Source organism: Anabas testudineus, chromosome 16, assembly GCF_900324465.2.
Source record: "Anabas testudineus chromosome 16, fAnaTes1.2, whole genome shotgun sequence".
NCBI classification, from domain to species: Eukaryota; Metazoa; Chordata; class Actinopteri; order Anabantiformes; family Anabantidae; genus Anabas; species Anabas testudineus.
In genome coordinates, this window is record NC_046625.1 from 17,178,535 (window position 1) to 17,201,258 (window position 22,724).

The 22,724-nt window shown below is 39.5% G+C and overlaps 3 protein-coding genes across 4 annotated transcripts in view; all 3 read right to left on the reverse strand.

The window, feature by feature from the left end:
* Positions 1-943, reverse strand: part of LOC113170330 (eukaryotic translation initiation factor 3 subunit H) — a 45,074-nt gene extending 44,131 nt beyond the window's left edge. Inside the window, exon 1 of the mRNA XM_026372391.2 lies at positions 793-943. Coding sequence (XP_026228176.1) covers positions 793-894 — 102 coding nt within the window. The 5' untranslated portion in view covers positions 895-943. The remainder of the gene's footprint in view (positions 1-792) is intronic.
* Positions 944-1,549: 606 nt separating this feature from the next.
* On the reverse strand, positions 1,550-9,073 carry LOC113170600 (double-strand-break repair protein rad21 homolog A-like). Of its 2 annotated transcripts, XM_026372746.1 has the most exons (14): positions 8,940-9,073; positions 7,433-7,623; positions 7,002-7,131; positions 6,669-6,768; positions 6,423-6,529; positions 5,990-6,187; positions 5,759-5,878; positions 5,432-5,557; positions 5,007-5,230; positions 4,277-4,430; positions 3,974-4,116; positions 3,416-3,598; positions 3,048-3,131; positions 2,307-2,498 (listed from the first exon to the last, which is right to left on the reverse strand). In XM_026372746.1, the coding sequence occupies exons 2-14, from the start codon at positions 7,574-7,576 to the stop codon at positions 2,307-2,309; spliced, it is 1,905 nt and encodes a 634-aa protein (XP_026228531.1). In that variant the 5' UTR covers positions 7,577-7,623; positions 8,940-9,073. The 2 variants fall into 2 exon arrangements, with proteins under 2 accessions (XP_026228532.1, XP_026228531.1); XM_026372747.1 differs by lacking the exon at positions 8,940-9,073 and having other exon boundaries at positions 1,550-2,498; positions 7,433-7,576.
* Positions 9,074-14,801: 5,728 nt separating this feature from the next.
* The window catches only part of LOC113169637 (exostosin-1a-like), a 33,616-nt gene continuing 25,693 nt past the window's right edge, over positions 14,802-22,724 (reverse strand). The window contains exons 5-11 of the mRNA XM_026371210.1: positions 21,626-21,758; positions 20,870-20,988; positions 19,990-20,085; positions 18,666-18,755; positions 18,354-18,514; positions 18,072-18,243; positions 14,802-17,829 (exon numbers count right to left, since the gene is read on the reverse strand). Of these exons, the coding sequence (XP_026226995.1) occupies positions 17,644-17,829; positions 18,072-18,243; positions 18,354-18,514; positions 18,666-18,755; positions 19,990-20,085; positions 20,870-20,988; positions 21,626-21,758 (957 nt within the window). The 3' untranslated portion in view covers positions 14,802-17,643. The remainder of the gene's footprint in view (positions 17,830-18,071; positions 18,244-18,353; positions 18,515-18,665; positions 18,756-19,989; positions 20,086-20,869; positions 20,989-21,625; positions 21,759-22,724) is intronic.

Below are 22,724 nucleotides of genomic sequence, written 5' to 3' on the forward strand. Positions count from 1 at the left end.
TTTTACACCCATTATTACACATGGAATAACATGTTATATTTTACCTATATGTCATAATGCCTCTATATTAATATACAAAGCATCACATTTAATTTGAACCATCATTCAAACAACAAAAGTTATTACACGTTCAGTTTTTTAGCACTTTCTAAAAAAAAAAAGTTTCTTTGTATACATTTTAAAGACGTTAAAAAATACCGCAATTGCTTTTCTTAATACATGTCTAACACAAATGGCATAAAAGCACTGTAACACCATTGTCTTTACTTATTCTAGGCTTTGCTTTGTAACAATTTCCTTCATGTGTATTTTACCTCTATTGTTACTCTGTAGCTATTCTGCGACAAGCTAACAAAGACACTGAGTCGCCTTTGGCCAATGTTTGTAAGACAAAAGAAAATAAAAGAAAAGCATTATACTATTTCAATCTACCACCAGGATTTTCCTAATTTGAAATTTAAACACGCCTGGAAGCTAAACAACAGCTAGTTTGAGTTAGAATGCAAGCGCTGTTAGCCTACTAGCCTACTAGCATTTTACGAAATTATATAGTCAAACAGCAAATATTACACAGTTTGGTAGTAAGTAACCTTAAACAATGATTTGTTAAAGACAATGCTTAAAGTATGAAAAGCGCTTAACATTAACGTTATCTGTCCGCCATGATGATGCTCACACTTTAGCTTAGCATTCACATCTGCCTGAGGATCTTGTAACACTTGGAAACCGGTTTCTCTTCCGTTCTCCACCGAAATGTATTTCGCAGCTACGCAGCCCAAGAACGACACTTACCAGTCCTTCAATCTGGATCTGTTTGACGGGGGAGTCCAAGGTGCCGCTGGTAGAAGCCATCGCGGTGATAGATACTGGACCAGACTCTTTTCGTGAAGCCATCTATGAGCCGCCACACGCGGAAAAGGGAGGACACTGTTCTATGACGGACGTTTCCGAATGCGCTCTTTTTTTACTATCCGTACGGAAACAGGGACGGAAAACAGTTCCTACCTAGGCTCTTATCATTGTGGCACACGATAAAACTGCAACTGTTTGGTAGGCAGAATGTATAATTGTGTAAATTAGACTACTGGAGTAGTAAAATGACCTGCCCATATTCTCTCTCTTTATTAAAGACTCCACTCTGATATGTAGTTATACAAAGTGTAAGAACAAAACTAATCAAAGCTCTTATCTCTGTCCCTCAAGGCACATCTACAGAATTAATGAAGAACCTGGACTATTACTACCACCAAGTAATAGAAATTCTTAAAACAGAACAGCATGGTAGAGGTCATTTCTTTGATGCACTGCACAATTGGACCCACATTTACACACAGATGATCATTATGGCAAACACTTGCTGCATTATAATAGGATCTACAGTGGCTGCTTTAAAATTACACTGTCAGCCTGTTATCAAGTAATAACGCAGGTTACGTTTAACACTGTTTCCAATTCCTGTTTTTATTTATTTTTTCTCCCAAACGCTTCTGATGTAGTTGAATAAAGTTTTTTTTTTTTATTACACTATGTAAATGAACACAATATCCGGTTACCAAGTACTTAAAACACTTTATTTCAAATCTTTACAGATGTATCACAACTAGAAGACTAAAAGGGTGAGATACTGAAATTAACTGTAACAAGTACATTACCTAGTTACATAATGCAAAAAGGGTAATAAGCATGAACGTAAAAAGGTACAAAAAACATAAAATTTAATTGATAAACTGCCTGAAATTATACATCAGAAAGTTGATATTTAATGCCAGGTAAAATTTACCAATTTTTTGACAGATCAACCTTTTTTGTTTATCATGAAAGAACAAGTGCAACAATGACATGGTGGGCGAGATTACACTTCTGAACAATAAAACAGTACCTTTCCAAAACATGTACAGCTTCAATGTGGATTCCATGTGAAAATACAGGGCTCTTCATCTAATATCTGTAATATTTCAGGTGTTTGAGGGGAAATGGTACAAAAGTTATGGAATGAGCAGACAATGGAAATTTAACTTAGAAAACATAATGAAAGCTTACAAATTGGTGACTGAAAAAAATGTTGCTTTATAAATATAATTGTTAAACATTCTTACTCACTCCATTTGAACCAAATGAATACTGCATGATTCCATCTTTAGTACAGTAAAATCTTTTTTTTAAAAGTTTCCAACCCTTCCCACTACTCCCTCCCTTTCCCCAGAAAAAAAGGGCTGACACAAAATAAAAAAGGCAAAAAAGTTAGGTTTAAATGAAAAAAAAAAAAAGTATGTCTGTTGCAAGCAGAGTGTCTGTTCTTCCGATGTCTAAATAAGGTGGAATCTTGGTCCAGCGGTGGCGATGATGTCACTGTAGGGCTCAGTCTGGGTGACCTCGATGGCTTGCTGCTTCTTAAGAACCAGGAAACTGTAAAACTTGGCAGCTGCCTGCTTCTTGTTGTTGTTCCGGCACAAGTCAAGCAGGCTGACTGAGTCTGCACCAGTCTTGGCCATGACGCGCTATAGGGATAAAAGCATATGTGTCAGTCACTCAGCTTGATCAGTCATATATACATAACATGTAACTGATGCTCATCTTTCAAATAAGACAAGATTCCCTGGGGAAAGTATTTGTTGAAATTTTTTAAATAAAAAAATGAAATCTTTAAAATATAAAGCAATATAAACAATACAATACTTGAGACAATTTGTTGTTTGGTAGGGATTTATGCTGGAGTGCAGTATCTCAGTAAAACAGAGATGGTTTACATTCATTTAAATATATTCAATATACAAACAAACATACTATTTAACAACAACAACATTATTAATAAAGCACCAGGCTGTAAAAGTAGAAATCAAAAGGGAACAATCATACAGCATGTATTGCAATACCGATGCCAAGCCAGTAAGCCAGGTTCACAATAAGTGCTTTTCTAATTACTGTAGCATGTCTGCAAAAACCAAAATGAAACCTACAGACAGGCAATTAGAATGAAATGTTATGAATTTTTTTAAATTTAAGATTAGCTTTTAAAATTATTTAAACATGTTTATAGTTTTTGGTACCTGAAGACCATGCAGCATCTGCTGGGTTCTCTTGTTCCATCTCTTCTCCTCTTGGTCCTGGTCTCCAGCCTGACTTTCCTCTTCCTGAAGACCAGAAGCAAACATCAGCATCAACTGACTCAGTATATACAAGTTGCATTGGAACATGTATACATCTAAAAAGCTTCTATATAGAAAGGCATTTTGAATAAACTGCTCAACGGCTTACCAAGAATTTTAATTTGTTTTTGTTCTGTTGTTCTACTTGTGATTTCTGTTGTAGAACATCAGGCAGTTTTTGAAGGACTGACAAAATGCATTACTATTGAATGACTAGCACCAACTACACCATTTCCACTGTACCAAGACATCAGTTATATTCCACTCACCTCTTCTTCATCGCTCTCATCCTTCTTGTCTTTACTCTTTTCGCCAAGAAGGTCAAGCTCAGGGACCAGCTGGGTGAGGTTGACACTGCTCTCCTCTGGTGGCAGATCCACCTGAGGCATGTCTAACCTCTGTGACAAGATTGAATGGTCAGCCACCTGTTGCTGTGGCTCCAAGGGAGCCATCTGAAAGGAAGAAAAGCATGTTAGGAAATTGTGTAGTTGCCTTAATTAATTATGTCTGGTGTTTGGCCTGTTTCACGGTTGAACATATTCCATGTCTTCTTCTTTAGAAAAATTTGAATACAAAAATTCAGTTCTAGATAATAGATAAAAACCAATATAAGATGATTACTATGAATTCCCCTAATCTGGAAATGGCAAGCAGTTAAGAATTGGGAATTAATTAATGATGAATGATGATGATGAATTATGAACTATTATAAATTTATTTCTTAAGCGCTCAAATCAGCTACCACTAGATACATTTCCAAGCACTACATAAAATGTCGAGGTAAATATTATGCAGCCTCATTGCCAGTGCTTTCACTGAGTACTCACGGGAAGGGGGACCTCCCTTTCGATGGTTTTGCGTTTAGCACGGGGTGTTGAGGGAGGAGGCATAACTGTGTCATCAAGGGTTGTCCTGCTACCCTCCATTGCAGAGGCTGCCAGCATGCTGGGCTCCTCCATGATAGTCTGGTCTGACGGACAGACGAACAACAAATGTTAAAGCATTCACATACAATCCTGTAAATTCCCTAATAAAGGCTCACATCCACTGCAACCAAGCCCTTTCCTTTCCAGACAAATGACATAATATGCAATACAACATGACTAGTTATCTTTTTGAGCATGCCTTACCAATAACATCTCTGTGTTGACCCATCACTTCCTCTCTAGGCACCTCTGGGTTCTCCAGCTCTTTGAGGAACTCATCCAGGCTGTCTGCTTCTCCACCCTTTCTTCTCTTCCTCAGCTCATCTGGCACCAGAGGTGTCAGGCAACGTGTGAACATCTGACAGCATAAATTCACAATAAATGACAACGGTTTAAATTAAAATAAAATGATAAAGATATAAGAAAATTATAATAGTATTTAATATATATATACAATAAAAATATATATATATATATATAGATAATATATATATAATTAAGTCAGACTAATAATTATTAGATTACAAAATATGTTGTTCGGAGAACCAAAGTCAGCTAATTGCACAGTTTCAAATTCTTTTGGAGGGTAACATGGGTGTTAAAAGATCGAGAAGAGAGACAAAACCAATCACTTCCTCCACCTCCTGTTCCTTCGGTGTTCTCATTTTAAATCCTACAGCCTGAACAGAATATCAATGAAAGACACAATATTAGAAAGCTTCTCTCTCTCTCTCTCTCTCTCCTCTTCCTTTATGCAAAGCTTGAAACTAATCTAACTTAGAGAATCAGACTTCCAGTGTGGTTTCCTTATTAGCACACAGGTGGAAATATTCATTTAGCATTTCAGGCAGACAGCTAACAGATTTGTTTGTGGTGTACATTTGTATTGCATTTACCCTTAAATACTTTCTTACTAATAACAAATATTTGTTACCTTGAGGAGTCTGGCATTCCAGAGGGGTTGAGCAGGTAGAGAGAAGAGCTTCTCCACTCCTCCAGTCTCCTTCCACATCATAAGCTTCTTAGTAGGAGGGGCGAGGTCCAGGGTAGTGACAATGTCTGAGTAGTCAGATAGTTGGGCTCTGATGGTCTTACTGTCTAGTTCCTTCACACTGTCCACAATCAGCTTCCTCTTACGCTTTGCCTTGGTCTCTTTTACTGGAAAGAAAAACACAAATATTACTTAATATAATCATTTCTTTATTGTTGCCAGCAAGGATGTAAAACAATGCTAAATATAAGGGCTACATATGTCAACTGAGTTTTTGTAGTGCTGCTCACCAGCAACATTGATTGGGACTGTTCTATATAACTTTAAGGGTTGACTGTCTTGTAACAAAGAAAGATGAAGAATCGTACCTGTGATGTCAATGGGCTCCAGAGCAAAGGCCTCCTCCTCATTGTGAACCAGTGTAGTTTGTTCTGTCTGGTCAGCCATTGCTGGAAGCTGCTCTGCTGGGCCAGAATCTGGGCTCTCAGGACCCGCTGGACGCACAAAAAAAAAATTTCCTCTTAACTGTGTGTATTTAACATTTGATGCCATTTTCGATTTTAATACCCAGAAATGCTATTAGAGATTAATTGAGACCATGTACAAGAGAGAGAGGGGAAAAGAAAATCAATAACAAAATAAAAAAAAAAACCTTCCCTCTAATATTCTTTGTGGAAATAATCCACTTTGCTTACGTGAGTGGAGGTTGTCGAAGTCGTCTTCATCATCTCCATGATCTGGAGGCATCATGACACTTCCTGTGATAGCTGGAGGATCATCAAAGATGCCACCTTCAGAACCCAGCAGATTATCAACTGGAAAATAAAGAGAGAGATTAGCTTTATTTATTGTAAATATTACAAAGAAAACTCTGACAATAGTCCAATATAGTCTAGGTTTAGGGTGAGATAAATAAAACTGCTCACCCAGCATTCCCCCATCACTGTTGCCCATGGACCCATCCCCAAAGTCATCATACTCCATGTGGTTGGATTTGTCTGGTAGATTAGCTGGACCAGGTTCAGCCTCTAGTAAAAGGTTAGAGGCTGTGGCACCTTGCATGATATCCTCTTCAAATGTGCTGGCATCTCGCATCATCTCCCGATCGTCCATACCAAAGTCAGCTGAAGAGTACAGCATATCATAATTATAACTTGTGAAAAGGGTACTTAATTTTATCTATTTTTTCTTTTAAGAAACCTTTATTAGTCTCACAGTGTGGAAATTGCACTGTACATAGCAACTCTACAATTCACGATGAATTGTTCCATCTAAAATCATACTGATATGCTTATGTTCAACTATACACTTTAATAGAAAGAGGTTTAACTATCAGTACACTGCAAGATAGTGCCTTACCAAAATCATTGTCCTGCAGAAGGTTAAGGTTGCCAACATCTTCCCTCATAGTGATCTCTTCTACTCTGCTCTGGTTCAGGGTGAACTGTTGGGCAACATCTATGTCACTGAAAAATACAAAAAGAACCAATGAGGAGTCTGTGCTTGAATGACACAAATTGTACCATTCCAGAACTAATGACAGCAGTAAAGGTCTTACAGATCCACTGATCTTTAAACTGATAAATGTAAGTCTTGTTAACTTACTCCAGATCAGGAAGTGGCTGGTCAAAGTCATGGAACTCCTCAGGTAGGGTGATGGCATTGTAGGCTGCCTCTCTGTTTTCCTCAGGTAGATCCACCACACCTGTACACACCCACACATATAAAAAGGGGCTATAACAACAGTACAACACAAACACCTCTATTCTATCTTATGCCACACAGAGGTCGGTCAGACATATTACATCAACACTGATTCCAATTCACATCACAAATTCAGCACAATGTCCAAGTGTTTCATCTTTACAATCTGTTAACTGTACCGTAGTTTTTAAATCTCAGCCGTAGTTGAAAAGGAAAACGAAACGCACTCCTTACCTGGCCTAAAAGCCATTTTGATTTTAATGAAGGCTTCATTACAGTCTGCAAGCAAGTATTTGGCCTTCCTGTGGTAGATTCTCACAACTCCAAGGAGAAGGTGACCTGATGTCCGCAATGCCATCTTCACCTGAGAACAAAAAGACCCAGAAAGACACTGAATCAACACCAAATGTAAAAGAAAACCCATGTCTACATGGTATGAATGAATTGTGTTATCACTGCAACCTAACATTGTATGGCAACGAAATTCCATAAAAAGGTCAAAGAAAAGACAGAATATGAATTCTGCTCTAATGTGTCTCTATTAATTACCATTTTCTTTTAAGAAAAAACTTTTCAAAAACATTCCTAATTATTCTGAGGTAATAACAGAGGCAGGACAGAGACACGAAACAAGACTAAAGTCTGCACAGTGTCTTTTTCTTTACCTTGGGTGAGATGATGCTCTCCACGCTGCTCTCCAGGTTGCATTCAAACACATGGGCCTTGGTCAATTTTTTGTCCCAATGGGCCGCTAGCCAGATCTTGGCCAGCGGCCCACGTTTGCTGAGGACAAAGTGGGCGTAAAACATTGCCCTGGTTCCCCTGGCTCACACACTCACACTGCGGTAAAGTTTACCTGGAAAACATAACAGATATTTTTCATTATAAGGAGGGCCAGGAATAAGTTCCAAAATTTAACACATAAATGATCAGCACATGATAATTCCTTAGTGTTTGAGGAACAATGTTGTTGAGCCAACTTCAGCAGTAATGTTACCAGCCTGAATATCTTACTGATATGTGGGGCGACTTTTAAAAAAATGCAGACAACATAACATTAGCTTAACTGCTACACAGAGCCATGGCTTCGTAATGATTGACAGTTGGGTGTCTGACTATGTGGATAGAATAAATGTTTTGGATTTAGCGATTAATAAAGAGTAGAATTAAAGGCCCAGATATTTCTTCGTAGCAAGTTGGATAACAATATGACAAACATGAGAAACGATTAGCATATGCCCAGTTTCCCCTAATAGATGTTTTTTTTTTTTTTTACTTGACAGAGATTAGCGTCTGTTATCTTTTGATTAAATGATATAAATTAATACTATTAAACGTGATGTCTAAGTTACCTTAACATACAGTTATCCTACCTAAATTACTGTTAACCGTAAACATTAATGAAACATCCATCGAAGCACTTATTTGCCTTGAGCTATGCTTAAACTTGAACAAATACCAATTTTTAATAAGAAAAAAAAACAACAACTCGGTATATTGTCTTTGGAAAATGATATCTTAACGTTACCATAAAATACTGTGCCTTCATTCAAGTTCCGCCTTTTTCCCCAGTCAGGGAGGCAAACACTGGAATTGAATGTCTGTCTACGGAAACCTACACTTTCACCGTGATGTTGCTCTATTTCCATGAAGTCCCAGTCACGGATTAGCGCGTATGTAACAGTTCAGCGTTAGCTAACGTTACAAGACAAATATCCGTGATTATAATGTTATACGAACTGAAAACACTGCATTTCAAGCGCCACAGGGTTGGTCAACGCCAGTAAATAGTCGGCGCCATCAAGTGAGTTGAACTGAATTAGCCGCCAGCTAACTACAAAAGCAGCAACCGTATGCTGTGCGCATGAAGCAGAAATATGCATGTCGTACGTACACTATTGAAGTAAAACGATTTAATTTCTAAATCACAGTAACATTAAATCGTAAAAGGAGCAACGTTATTTTAGAAGCTTACGGGTACAAGGCGCCCATCTAGCATGCTCATACGTTTCCCTCTACCAACACAACTGCATCGTTAACGTTAGCTAGCTGGTGGCTAACGGCTCCATGTACAGTGAAGGCCGCAGCAAATAAACACAAACGTGCATGCATACTTTGCCGCTCAAGATATACAAAACAATGCGCGAATGTTTCCGCTGCAAATACACTTACCGGCAGTAGCCCCCGTAGAGTGAAATGCCAATGATTATGTTATTTCTCCCAGCAAATCCTCCCCTGTTGTACTCATTAAAACAGCCAAGATGGCGCCAGTCGCCTTCCTCCCGCTCAGCGCTGTCCTTTTAAAATCGGCAGGATGTTTACAGACAAAAATGGCGGAGGAGGAGTTTGCTGACAGCGGCCTGCTGGAAGCACCGAGTGCAGATAGGGGGCGCTGTGGCACGACGCTTCCAGCGAGGGGACGCGAGGTGCTTGACTAATGAGCTCCTAGAAAACTTAAGCGTATGTGTTATACTTGAAGCAAACAATCAGAAATCAAACATGTTTAGTTATAAAGTGGTACTTATAATGATATTAGAGGTAACAAAATGTGGTCCTTCAATGCATCTTTTTACACAGCAGCCATTTTCACATGTGCAAGCTGACCTACACATATATTAAGTACAGTCAACATGTAAAGGTTGGTAAATCACTCAAGGTACATTTAAAGAAAAAAAAGACACAAAACATAATCAGTTAGAAAATATTTGCACAATGACCTTCTCTGCAGCCTACAAAACACACATTCAGTCCATTGGATACAATCTTCTTTGTCCTTAGACATCCATGTAGAATACAAAACCCATTTCCAAATGATATTAGATACAGAAATGGGGAGGAACATGCCAGACACACACTGACTCATCTACAATCACATTGCAACATTGGTATGCAGTAAACTAAGAGGATTTGTCTCATAGGCTACAGCATCTGTTGCAGCAAAACTGCTGCCAGACGAGCATGTTTATGATTTATCAGAAGCAGGGCTTCATTTCATTGCATGGCTGGTAGATAACTGACATAGCAGTCACACATTATTAAAGTATTATTTTACTTTTATTGTTAGTGTGGTTTGAGATTTCTCAAATCAATTTAAGTCACATTTAATGAATATTCATGCATAGCTGGCTGGTAGACTGTGGTAACATTACAGATGGAAAACAAGATAAGGTGACAAGGTTCTTAAACTGCCTGATAATGCATCATAATCACATGATAATAATGTTCACACTAAAGGTTTATGATTTGTCAGAGAAGAACTAATTTGTATTTAACAGATATGATCTAAAATCAGTCAGCTCATCGCTTGAATACACATTTAATCATTGCACAAACAGGATCATTGTGAGATGAATAAATGATTGATAAAGATCAAATAACTAAATTTGATCATACAGTTAAAAGCTAACAGATTAAAGACAATAATACATTTAAAACTATCACATTTTAATTTGGATGGAGATTGTTAATGAGTTATATCACTAATTTGTGCAAATATTAAACCAAGGCAGTTTTGTAATGCCTTGTGCAGAATGCATACAAATAGGTGGATGATAACTTTGAACACAGCACTGCACAGACATGTCTGCATGGTGACACTGTTCCCAAGGAGCCCAAGGAGCAAAAGGCACGTGGTGCAGGTTTGAAGAAAGCTTGATAGGTGAGTATAAGGGCTGGGGAGTGTACTGTGATCAGCTCACCAAAGATGTGAGGTGAGGTCAGAATCCAGAGTAACACAGTCAGAGAAGGGCAGACAGAATCCAAAATCCACAATCTAAACAGATAGTCCAAAAAGGCAGAAAACAGGTCCGAGTGATCTCATGACTTCTAGCTTCATCCTAGAGACAGTCAAGTCAGATGAATGCGGAGTGGTCTGGGGAGACAGAAACAGATTGCCACAGGGTTGATGATTTTGCTGATGGTAAACCGACCGATGAACCTGGGAAAGAGCTTTCTGTAGGGGACCCCGGGTGGAATGTCTGAGGATGGGAGCCATACACATTGACCTGGAAGATATGAAGGAGCAGAGGAGTGATGTTCATAGGAACTCACAGTTTTAAGTAGTGAGGCTCTGGCTGTTCTCCAGGCGAGGTGGCAATGATGGACATAGGCTTGGGCAGATTGCTTCTTTTTTTCTGAACTTCAAACAGAGGGGCTGGTAGCTGTAGACAATCTGGAAATGCCATAACCGAGTGGAAGAAGATGGGACAGAGTTGTGAGCTTACTCTACTCAGACCACATCTTGAGACCAAGAGGCTGGCTTGCAGGACCACAGAAGTGGAAGGCCAGTCTCCAGTTCATTGTTAAGCCTCTCTGTCTAGCCTTGAGTCTGGGGGTGAAAAGCAAAACACAAGCTGACAGAGGTACGCAGTAATCTGCAGAACTCAGACCAAAACCTAATCGTAAATTGGGGACCTTTGTCAGAAACTATGTTGCACTGGCCTGAAGAACTTCCGTTTTCAGATTCCTGATACCAAGATGTGTGGGGTAGGATTTAACTAGGTTCTCGGTGCTCAGCTTCAGGTGGGTCAAACTGACTGGAGAGGGCATCTGTTTTGCCATTACTGGTTCTGGGTCTGTAAAAGACATTTTGTTGATCTCAGGTAGTCAAGATTTTTATGGTTCGTGAGAACGATGAACGCGTGCTCAGTTCCCTCCAGCCAAGTGCCAACAACAAAGTGCCAACTTCACTGCCAAAAGTTCTGTCCCCGATGTTGTAGTTCCCTTTGGCTCGGGACAGGTGGCAAGAGAAGGCACATGGATAGGTCATGTGGTCGCTCTCTGCCCACTAGGAGAACACTGCACCCACCCCCATTTCGGAGGCATCAACCTCCACAATAAACTGACAATTATGTCAGATGTCCACTCAAACTTGGATTTAGGGAAATTCAGCTGGTGCATGCAACTGGTGATGGTGCCGTAACTCCAGATGAACCACCTGTATAATGTTGCAAACCAAGGAATCGTTGCAGAGCTTTTTGGTTGTCCGGGGTCAGCCAGTCCGGACCTAGTGCCTTCACCTTTGCATGGTCCTAGTTAATCTCTCCTGCGGAGAGGACAAAGCCAGGGAAGGAGACCGTCTTAGGTGTCTTAGGTGAAACTTGCATTTTTTGGCTTTGACAAAAATGTGATTCTGGAGTAACATCTGCAGCAAGCTGTGAGCATTGTGTAGGCTGTGTGTTCAGTCTCAGATTTGGAGAAGATAAGGATGTCGTCTGAGTCTTCAAAGACAAAATTGCTTATTTTATCATGTCTCTGAAAACATCAAGCAAATTCTGGAACACAGCAGGCGCATTGGTAAGTCCGAATGGCACGACTAGTTACTGATGGTGTCCAACAGGAGTGTTAAAAGCAGTCTTCCACTCATCTCCTTCCTTGATTCTGACCAAGTGACTCGATGACCCGCACCAGCGCAATACAGACAAAGATTTTCTCTGAAAGGCCTGTGGGTGGGTTGTTCTGCCTATCTGCATAGGTTCTGGGGCTTATGGTCGAAGAGCCAGTCTTTATTGTATGGTGACTGGCACTTCTAGAGGGGAAGAGGTGTGATTAGACCCGGAGTTAATTGCGTTTCATGCCCTTTCTCTGCCTCTCTCTCTTATGTGCCTATCTATACTGTCGGCCTTTTCAATAAGGTCAACCAGGGTTTTGGGTGAAGCTCAAGCTGTCATTTTATCCTTCACTTTCTCTGCTAATCCTGCATAAAAAGCATCACACAAAGCATTCCATTTACAGGTTGCTGCGAGAGTGCCAAATTCAACGGCATAGTCAGTTACAGATTTGGTTCCCCAATCTAAATGTGCTAACCATTTAGCTTTGTTCAGAGGGGAAAGCAGAGAGTTGAAATTCAAACTGTAATGAACATGAGAAAAGGAAAGAGCAGCAGCTATTGGGATCACCTGCATAATGTTCAGGAGGGCTGACTGAAGGAAGAGGACTGACTCATGGGTCTGGAGAAGGAGCTTCTGGCTGAGCAGGGGCTGCAAAGGCTGGCAGAGGAAACAGAAAGCTGTTGGAAATGGTGAGGGTGGAAGTTTGATTCTCATAATTGGAAAAGGCTCCCTACAACGAAGCCTCCTAGTCGCGTCAACACTCCAAGCTCGTGGTTGTGGTCTGGCCAGATTGTACTTAATGGTTTTGACCACAACCAGGCTCAAAGGACACGACAGGCTACAACTGGTTTTATATTTAAAAATGTTGAGAGGGAGATCCGGGGGCTCGAGTGAGTTGGTGGCCTAGACTGGGGAGCATGGAGTCTAGTGTTAACTGAGGCAGATCTGGCGAACTATGTAATCTTGTGAACTGGGACTCACTGTGATTTAATGCGATTGGAACCAGGAAGTAAATGGGAAATGTTGGTAGAAGAAGGAATGATGGATGTTGGGAAGCGTAGGCCTGGGGTGCTAGTAGGTGAGTGATGACAGCAAGTGAGTACTGAGGACAGGATCTGGGAGATGGAGTCCAATGAGGTGAAGGCGCGTGCTGCTGGTTTGTAGAAAGCTGGATAGGTGAGTATGAGGGCTGGGGATTGTACTGTGAACAAAAGATAACTGAGAGAGCTCTGTAACAGTCATCACCAAAGACAAAGGTCGGGTCAGGATCCAGAGTAACTCAGTCAGAGAAGGGCAGACAGAATCCGAAATCCACAATTCAAACAGGTTGGTCAGACTAGACTTACAAGTACCAGATAAAGGCAGAAATGCAGTAGTCAACAGGTTAGCAGATTAACAAGCACAGATTCAGATGGGTGGAGTGTGACTTAAGTGACTTTGATGTGATTAGTGCTAGGAGAGAGTGGAGAGGCACAGACAGAGAGCATAATTAGGCTAAAGTAGAAAGAAAGTTTTATCTAGACAAATGCTGAATAAATAAACAGATTCATTTCATCCACTGATACGAATTGTTTCTGCCAAATAGTGCCATAATGTGTCCAATCTTAATGTGTACAATTATGTCACCACAGGGGGCCCCTTCTGTTCCTAAACATTTGTAGCCAATGCTGCAGTAACACTATTAATGAGTAGGAGAGTTCCCTGAATTTCCCATTGGAAAATAATGAAGTTTATCTTATTTTAAATGTGTGCAGCAATCCTCCAAACTCTATTTCATAATACAACAGATTTTTATACCATAACATTTTTATGTAAATGTGATAGTAAGAACAGGTCAAAGGTCAAATTTGACCTTGAGTCACAATATTTAATTCATCAGCAGGGATCAGCCCTGACTGTACTTATTCTGAGTTCTATCTCCTCTACAGATGAACATCACATCAATATGATTGAGATTAGTGTACCGTTAAATCATATAAGAAAACTTTAGCCCTTCATAGTTCTCCTGGATGCAGAGAAACTTTCCAGCGGCAATATGTGTGAAACTTCACGCTTTGGCTTATTGAAAATCACTTATTCCCACTGACTACGCATCTGGATGTCTTATGTATTTTTCTGTTTTGGTCCACAGACCCTACAGAATGGATGTGGGTTGGGTTTAAGCATGCAAATGGGTTTCCTTTTGGCAAATCACTAGAGCATTTATTCTCTGTAGGCACTGGTCCAGATTTTACATACTGCAAATCTTTTTGCTTGAAGAGTTTTACCCAGTTTGGCATCTGTTGGTTGGGGTGGTAGTAAGATCTCCCCTGTAGCTGTTGCTCCAGCTGACTTGGCAGCTCTCATGCACCATCGGATCATCCTGGATAGATGCTGTTATTTATGCAGCGTGCCTAAACCAATCACCCTGACGCAGATTTATGTAAACACTGCAGTTTCTTGGCATAGGATGGAGGTTCACACACGCACAAGGAGGAAGCGAAAGGTATTATTTAGTTTGGCTCTTTCTCTGTGGATGCTGCGCAGAAAGCTAACACATAAAATATTTTTGGAAAGCTTGAAAGGTCAGAGAGAAAAAGGGATGACAAGGTGAAATGGGTCCTGCTGTATGTGTATCCATGTATACACTCTCCAAGTATAAAATGTCTCATGACAAAACATGACAGAAAGCACTCAGAGTTTATATCAGACAATTTATTTGTTGATTTTTTTATTTAGCTTTTATAAAATTGTTTTACAAAACTGTGATTTTCGTATTTCCCATTTTAATCTCTATAAAATTAGGTCTGCAGTGACGGAAGAAAGTGAAGGAAGCAGGCAGAAATTCAGTTGAGACACAATCCTGTCTAATAAACCCTCTGTGTGTGTTTTGTGAGTATTTGTGAATTGTGTGTATTACACGTGTTACTATACTTATCACAGCCGAGAAGGGACTATCGAGCCCTCACAAGTATAACCATACAAGGTGACATGTTTGTCAGTATGAGTCTCAGAAGGCCCTGAAAAATGTTCCAGTAACAGAAAGGCAGGAATGTCAGTATTGGATGTGAGGATGAGAAGTTGTCGTGGTATTCCAGTGTTAAACAGTATTTTTCAGGGAGCCAGTACTGAATATTGATAAAAACTATTGGGAAAAACTAGATGGGAAAAACTAAGACGTGTAATTCTTCTGAAGGCACATCAATATACTCCTGCCCCCTGAAACAACAACACAAGGAAAGAGCAAAGAAAGATGCCACATTATATATTGCACCAATTTGGTTTCTGAAATGTGATTCGGTTTTTGAAGAAGTGGAAAAACACCATGCACTACAACGATCTGTTGACGTCTTACTCTCCTACACATACACATTTTTCTTCCATGCCTTCACTTTCTCACATGTTCTTACCTTTGTAGATAGAATATGCATTATTTGACCCAATAAATATGGAAATGCATGGCATTCCTCATATCAGATGAAAAATAAAAATATTCAAACAAAACCACAGACAATCTACTGGCACGCCCTGGAGTCTGTGAAGTACTGCAAAGCTTATCAATGATTCGTTTTATCTTCCACAAAATAAAGAAGCTACCAAAGGAGTTATCAGGGCAGGTGTGACTACATTACTATTAAGTGGTGCTGGCTTGTAGAACTGATGAATTTCAAATCGATGACACAGTGCTGTGCAAAACAGTTATCCACATGAGATTCATCAAATTACACAAACATTCCAGATAACATGATATGACATATGACATAACATTTGTATTAGCAGTGGAACCAAATACTTAACTTTCAATTGTGTAACTGATTTTTCTAAGTCAATTAGACAATTGATCCATTTGCAAAGACCCTATTTCATGTTCCACTGACACTCGGCAGTCAGTGTACACGTTTGCAGCAAATGCGATATGTTTCCCAGACTGAGAACACCAACATACTGATGGACAAATAGTCCAAGAGGAATAGCTGTCAGAGATGCAAACTGACGTTCTGCAAATATTCAGGGAATTGAAGTGCTTCTAATAAAAGGTATTAATGTAGAAGTACCACAAACAATAGAATAATTAGTTAAAGTATCTTCCCTAATTGCTATGTCTCTTAACAGTATCATAAATTCTTGATGAGGATAGTTGTCTGGTTTTATAACTAATGGAGAACAATACTTTAGAGATGCCAGCTCTGACAGCGCTGTTTGATGTTCCTAAAACAGACTTGGCTCGTTCTACTCGCTGCCAAACTTGTCACTGGATAAAATGAAACTGGGTCTATAGCACAGACATAATAAAAATATAAAACTATGACAATTTTAAGTTCAAACTGATCTCTTCCCTGGCTGGTTTATATTTCAAGACGAGCATCGGTTAGCTCAACTGGCAAGCTCAGCCTCCCTTAACCAAGACAACTTACATCATTGACCGTTCTTCAGGCCAGAATGAATGAATTCAAGTAATGATTCTAGCTTGGCATATGAGCCTGTCAGAATAATAAAAAAATAAAGACAAGAAGAGGACTTACTAAAATGAAAATAGAAATATCACAGAATTCTGTCTAAAGGCTGGGATTCTGTTCCTATTCCAACGTTGCAAAGTTTGTGAAATCTAGCTAGATAGACGTGTAAGGATGTTCACAAAATGGCACATAATTAAAATGTTGTTTGTTCAGTTGTATAATAAAACACTTTCATGATACTTCGGCAAAAAATGTGAATGCTGACCCAAAGAATTTAGTACGAGATTTATAACTGAATTCACTATAAAGAAGATCACAAACCATAAAAACTAAAACTGAACAGAAAGCAGCAAGATCAAAGTGCTCAATCTGCACCGTGTCTTTTTCTCAGACTCCCACATCTAAACGCAGTAAGATAAACTTGAGGCACTGTGAGTATCAGATCAACAAATCTGAATCATAATTCAGTTCTTTTTTAGCTGAGGAGTTGTTGTTCCTCTCTCTACCTACCCCACTACAGGTTTTATTTAAGACAATACAGAAAGAGTAGTGCTGGCCATTCATTCACTGTATAAAAAATAGCTAAACACAATCCAAAATAGTGTTATCCTCTTCATAGTCATAATTATCAATAATTTTCTGTCAGCAAAAACTTTCAGAAACCGGTGCATAGTGTACAGAGCAGAACAGACTGTCTCTTTCAGCACGCTGGCGCACAAAGTGGATTGGGTAATTACAGCAGCAAGCTCTCACTTCCAACTCCAAGACTTTGACCGCATCAGTTCAAAGTTGAGCAGGTTTAAAAGTCCTCAGGTGTCCTTCAGTTGGTGGTTGTCGTAGTGTATGCAGTGGGACCTATGTGCTCAGGTATCTACATTACAAAAAGGTTAGAAAGGAGAAATGGAGCGAGTGCAAAGGGCAGAGGGGACCAATGGATTTGTTGTCCTCCACATGTGTCCTAGTTTCTTTTCCTCCTCTCCCTCATACCCAATACCATTTACTTCTCCACTGATCAATCCATGCAATCATGGAAAGGCCCTGCGTTTCTCTACCTGTCCGCCCCCTCGCTCTTTCTCTGTCGTGTCCAGAGAGCGGGAGGGCTCTGGTGGGTTATAGCCTCTCTATGTCCCTGTACTTTTTCCGCAGTATGGACACTTGGTCTTTGAACAGGACTGGGTCTAGCCTCATCTGAGAATGGACCAGCGGCATGGTGCCAAACCAGCTGGCAAATTTGTTCATGCAGGTCTGACGCTGGGCAAAATGATCCGGGTCGGCCCAGCGAGATGCTCGGGAGCTCTGTGGATGGAGAGAAAACACAAGAGTGAGGAATTATCCTAGTGTACAAATGATTGATGTTTTCTTTTCTCCCATCACAGTTATGGTTTAAGGATTACGATGTACCTAAAAGACATGTTTAAAAGAGAAGCTACCAGTATTTGTGAAAGAGAAACTGCTATTACTACTATTACTAATAAAAAGACTAACCAGTAATAAATTCATTGCTTAAGGAACACTATTATAAATTATGACTGGCTCACCTGTCCCATCATGGTCTCCTTATATTGTTTTTTCTGGGTGACTTTGATAGGTGGTAATTTAGAGACCGACGACACCAGAAAGTTCATGAGAATGTCCTCACAGTTTGACATCTGGTCAACCATAGTCTTCAGACTGGCTGGAAGGTAGGTGGTGTACAAGTAGTGGTAGTATCTAAGGAAAAAGTGCAGGAAAGAGTGATGATGCACAAATGGAGACACAGTGACTTATATGAGTAGTGAACCGAATGAAATGAGAAGCAGAGAAGAGTAGAGCATCAGTACTTGTGATAGATGGCAGCCCCTGTCAGCACCATGGAGTAGTCGTTGGTCCATTTGGAAGTGTAGCCCCAACGCTCCTTGTTGCTGTCCCAGAAGTGGCTGCGAGCTGGGTAGCCAACGATGCGATCTGGGAAACTCTGCCACACTGTGAAGGCAAAGTCCACCTGGATCACGATCAGAGAGAAACAAACAGAACGTGGGAGAGAATACATGAAGCCAAAGAACAAGAACAGATAATTCTGACCTAGTCATAGAGATATGAAGATAAAATATGAATTAGATTTCAAACTGCTTAGGGTTTTCTGGCAGACTAACCTCTGTGGTGGAGAGCACGGTGTCCTCATCCAGACTGAGTACAGCATCAGTGGGGATGGTGTCATAGGGCAGAAAACGACTACTTATCACCTGGTTTTATTTGGGGAAAAAAAAGATTCACAAGCATAATTTGACTGGGTGCTAAAAGACAGTAAACAGTTTCAACATGTTGCTCCACAAAAACAGTGTGTAAACAGGGCGCATATGAGCACAAGCGAGATACATCTGCCTGACAAGCAGTGCTACCAGCTCCTTTATACTTGTTTGTGCTACAAAGTCATTTCATCTAGCTGTGTTAACAGCAGAGTCAGCCAAATACACAAGCTGACACAACACCAATGACAGCAAAAATGTAGCACTTCACTGATGAGCTAAAGCCACAGAAATCTACAAGCGGAGTGCGTTTCCCTCTGTGACGAGTTCTGCAGCCTCTGCTTTTTGGCATATATCCATGCAAATAACTGTGTATAGCGAGTGCTTATAAGGTGGTTTTCTATTTTTGAAAAATGTGCACACTAATTCCAATGCCAGTTTCAAATGAAATGTAGCGTGTGGGTTTCTCCCTGACAGTAACAACCTTGTTAGACACATCAACATTCAATCTCCAGAGTCTGGGCCAACATAACTTGATGAGAAAACATGTAACTAAGTCACTGTTGTAAATCCTGCCAAGCCCCTATACGCTGCAAGTCAGTCACGTATGGAAGGATTCTGCAAGTTTTTAAGAAACTAGTTATCTTCTTCTCCACCCTCCTTCTCCTCATGTATAATATCAGAGTACTTACTAACAAACTTCTTTTGTAGCTTTAATGCCACTGATTGGCAGTGACTCACATTAAAGTCCTTAGTCCACAGCTTGATTTTGTTCACCCTTAATATATGTTTCAGCTTTTTCCCTGGTAAAAGCTTCTTTACAGTGTTTGACAGGCAGTAAATGTACAGTAGGTTTAGCTGCACATTTTGGGTTAGCTTCCTAACCCTCAGGACAGTGTCGCACCATAATTGTACTGAGTTATCCATAATAAGGGAGTGAACTTGTGGATTTTAATTAATAAATTAATTATGAAAGAGCAGTATCAAATGATTTCTAATTTTAAGCCAAGAAATATGAAATGTCATAATATTAAATTAAAAAGCTGACCTGAACTCTTTTAGTTAAAACAGACATGAAGCTCTAACATGACAAAATTCTGACGGTATAAAGCATCCAGTTGGCAAAGAAAATAAAAATACCACTAAGAGATGGGTCAGATACAGCTGGGTAAATTTAGGGAACAAATTTGGTGGCAGTAATATTGCCTAAAGAGAAAAAAATCAGGCTTACCTTGCTTTCACCTTCTATAACAATGACAGGGACTGAGGTGGCAGGCCAACGGTGTTTTGCAGGGAGAGGTTTGTCACAGTTCCACAAAACTATCACCTGCACACATGGAAAACAGGTAAAGCTTAGTCAACATGTTCAAATGCACATGCATACCTACGATATGTAACCATAGGAATATGTTTAAACAGAAGTGCAAAACCACCAACATTTTTATGTTATTTAATCTCTGTTTATGTAGAAGATAAGGACTTCCTCATGTTACTGCAGATCTATTTTCTCATTTTGATGCACCACACTGTTAACAGTTACATGACTGAAACCCAATTTACACACTGTAAATTAGCAAAATGCCAAAACAAAGAATCTCACAATCAAATTATAAAATAATAGCTGGCCGTACACATTAAAACCATTGTTCTGCAGCATAACATAGAGCCCTATTCATTAAAAGGCAAACTACTATAACAATTGGTAATCTTAAACACCCTATTTATAAATTCAATAGAAATTGTAGTTATTATGTGCAGTTTCTAAGTCTAGTATATTTTAGTATAAGAACATCTGTAAAGAGTGGATCTGCTGTGGCAGGAAAGAACTTCTTTGGACATCCTCCCTTCATCTCTGGCATAAATAAATCTACAACTAAAAACCAGTTGTAAGTCAACAGCATGATGTGATAAACCTGAGCAATTACTTGTTGCCCTCAGAGCAGATTTGTCTACTTTTCCTACCATCTTTAAGCTGTGTTATAGATGTTTCTCTCATTGGATAAATTATGTCCATATATACCTCCATAGGTTCTGTGAAACATTTGTACAGATCAAAATCAACATGTAGTAACCACTATGTACTGGGTCATTGTGTGTTGGGTATGAATTACCTGAGCACAGTACTGGGATTTGGCCACGGCCACAAGCAGCTTCATGACTGGCTGTGACTGAGAGACCAGTGGGGTCACCACATGAATGATTGCTGTGAACTTGGGGTTTGGCTTGATACCTGGAAAGGATCAAAGGTCATTAAATTAATAATCTGTCAAGATTTCATATATGGGCATGTGCTTCTGCGTAAACCTGCATCATATAGTATTATCTCTTCTACATGGCCTTAAGTATACTACAAGTAGCTTAGAAGTAATTTCAGTACAGATTTAAAAGTCCTTACAGTCAAATCTTTTCACTGCTCCAATTTCTAAACTAAACAGATGAGAAGTGCTGAGCACAAATCACAGTTTTTCAGTAAAATTCTTCAGATCTGAGCACCTCTTCATTTGTGCTTGTTTACTTCGAGCTGTGTTTACTTGACACAGAGTGTACCCAAACAGGTCTAATTAGTCTTGTAAAGCAAAAGGTGCCAGTTAACCAAATCCCAAAGTCAAGAAGCACATCTGGCTAATTAACCATCCACAAATACAACGTGGCACATCTAATTGGTGAGCTTTTCTGTGACAAATCGTGAATTAATAAAGGTATCTTGCATCTTGTAGCACTGTCACTGATTCACGTTAGTTTGTGAGTAGTCAATAGCTGCTACACACCAGCTGCTCCTGTATTGTGTTGTGAATAAAAGTGCATCACATGAAGGCCTTCACATTGATGTGGTTGTTTGGACACTATATACAAAATAATGAACCTACCCAGCTTAGCATAGTGGAAGGGGAAATCTCCCAGGTACGTAGAGTACTGAGGCTGAGTGAAAAGACCTCCTGGCAGACTGTTCCACATGAGGTTACTCCGTGAGGTGTGCAGCAGTACACGGTCCTGGATAATCTGCATAAACAGGGAAGAGGGTGAATATCTAAAATGTGTTTTCTGTCAGTTGATCAATCAAATGCTCTCAACACTCACTGTCCCGTGTGATTAACTACTGTGGACTGTCAGCAAACTGTCAGTAGGAAAACTAGCCTAGTGACGAGATCTTCCATGGCCGTTCACTTAAATTTAAACAATAATTATTCCAGTCTTACATGACATTTGAAAATGGAGTGCAGACACAGATCCTGTGGCACTGCTCAAATTAACAACTGAAACAATGAGTCCCTTTAAATTAACAAGGATCCTGCAGTCTACAAGTGAGTGGTTTACACAATGCTGCCATATCTTTTCATAAATAACATAATAAATAATCATTTAACTAATTTGTACTGTTTTCCTCTAGACAGCTTATAGATTTTTGTTTGTGATTCTATGATTGTGTTTTTTAGTGCTTTTACATAAATAAATGAATAATAACAATAATAACATTTTATCCCTCAATGCAAGGCATTAACAAAAATGAATTTACATATTGGCCCATATTGACAAATAATGACGAAAATGTAATTACTCTGGCTTGGCTTAGATTGCTGGAGTGGCTTACTAAAAACCAACCTTGAATTGTGGAGAAAAGTCAGAATATAATCAATAACATCAAACCTGCTTTTATTATTATTATTAAAAAAAACAACAAAAAACACACAAACAAAATAAAGTGGATTGGAAACAGCTGCAATCCACCATCACATACAGGCTTCACAGACCCACAGCCTCCAGTTTCTCACTCCACCAAAGATCTAAGAAGGCACTTACACAGTGAGAGGAAACCTTGATAAAATATTAAGCACCCAAGAGCTGTGGTGCAGCTACAGAGTAAAATATATCCTGTTCGATTCTAGTAGAATATTGCTTTAATAAAAAGGTTTTTGAGGTTCAACCTCAACCTTGTTTTCATTATATCTAGAATCTATGGCTGATGGT

Bases quoted from the DNA above. Each gene is read 5' to 3' on its own strand.
- LOC113170600 (XM_026372747.1), bottom strand. From the start codon at position 7,576: ATGTTTTACGCCCACTTTGTCCTCAGCAAACGTGGGCCGCTGGCCAAG. The intron at 3,599-3,973 runs GTGAGTACTCAG...TCTTCCTTTCAG, and splicing joins AAAGGGAGGTCCCCCTTCCC to ATGGCTCCCTTGGAGCCACA. The intron at 2,499-3,047 runs GTACCAAAAACT...TTATCCCTATAG, and splicing joins AGATGCTGCATGGTCTTCAG to CGCGTCATGGCCAAGACTGG.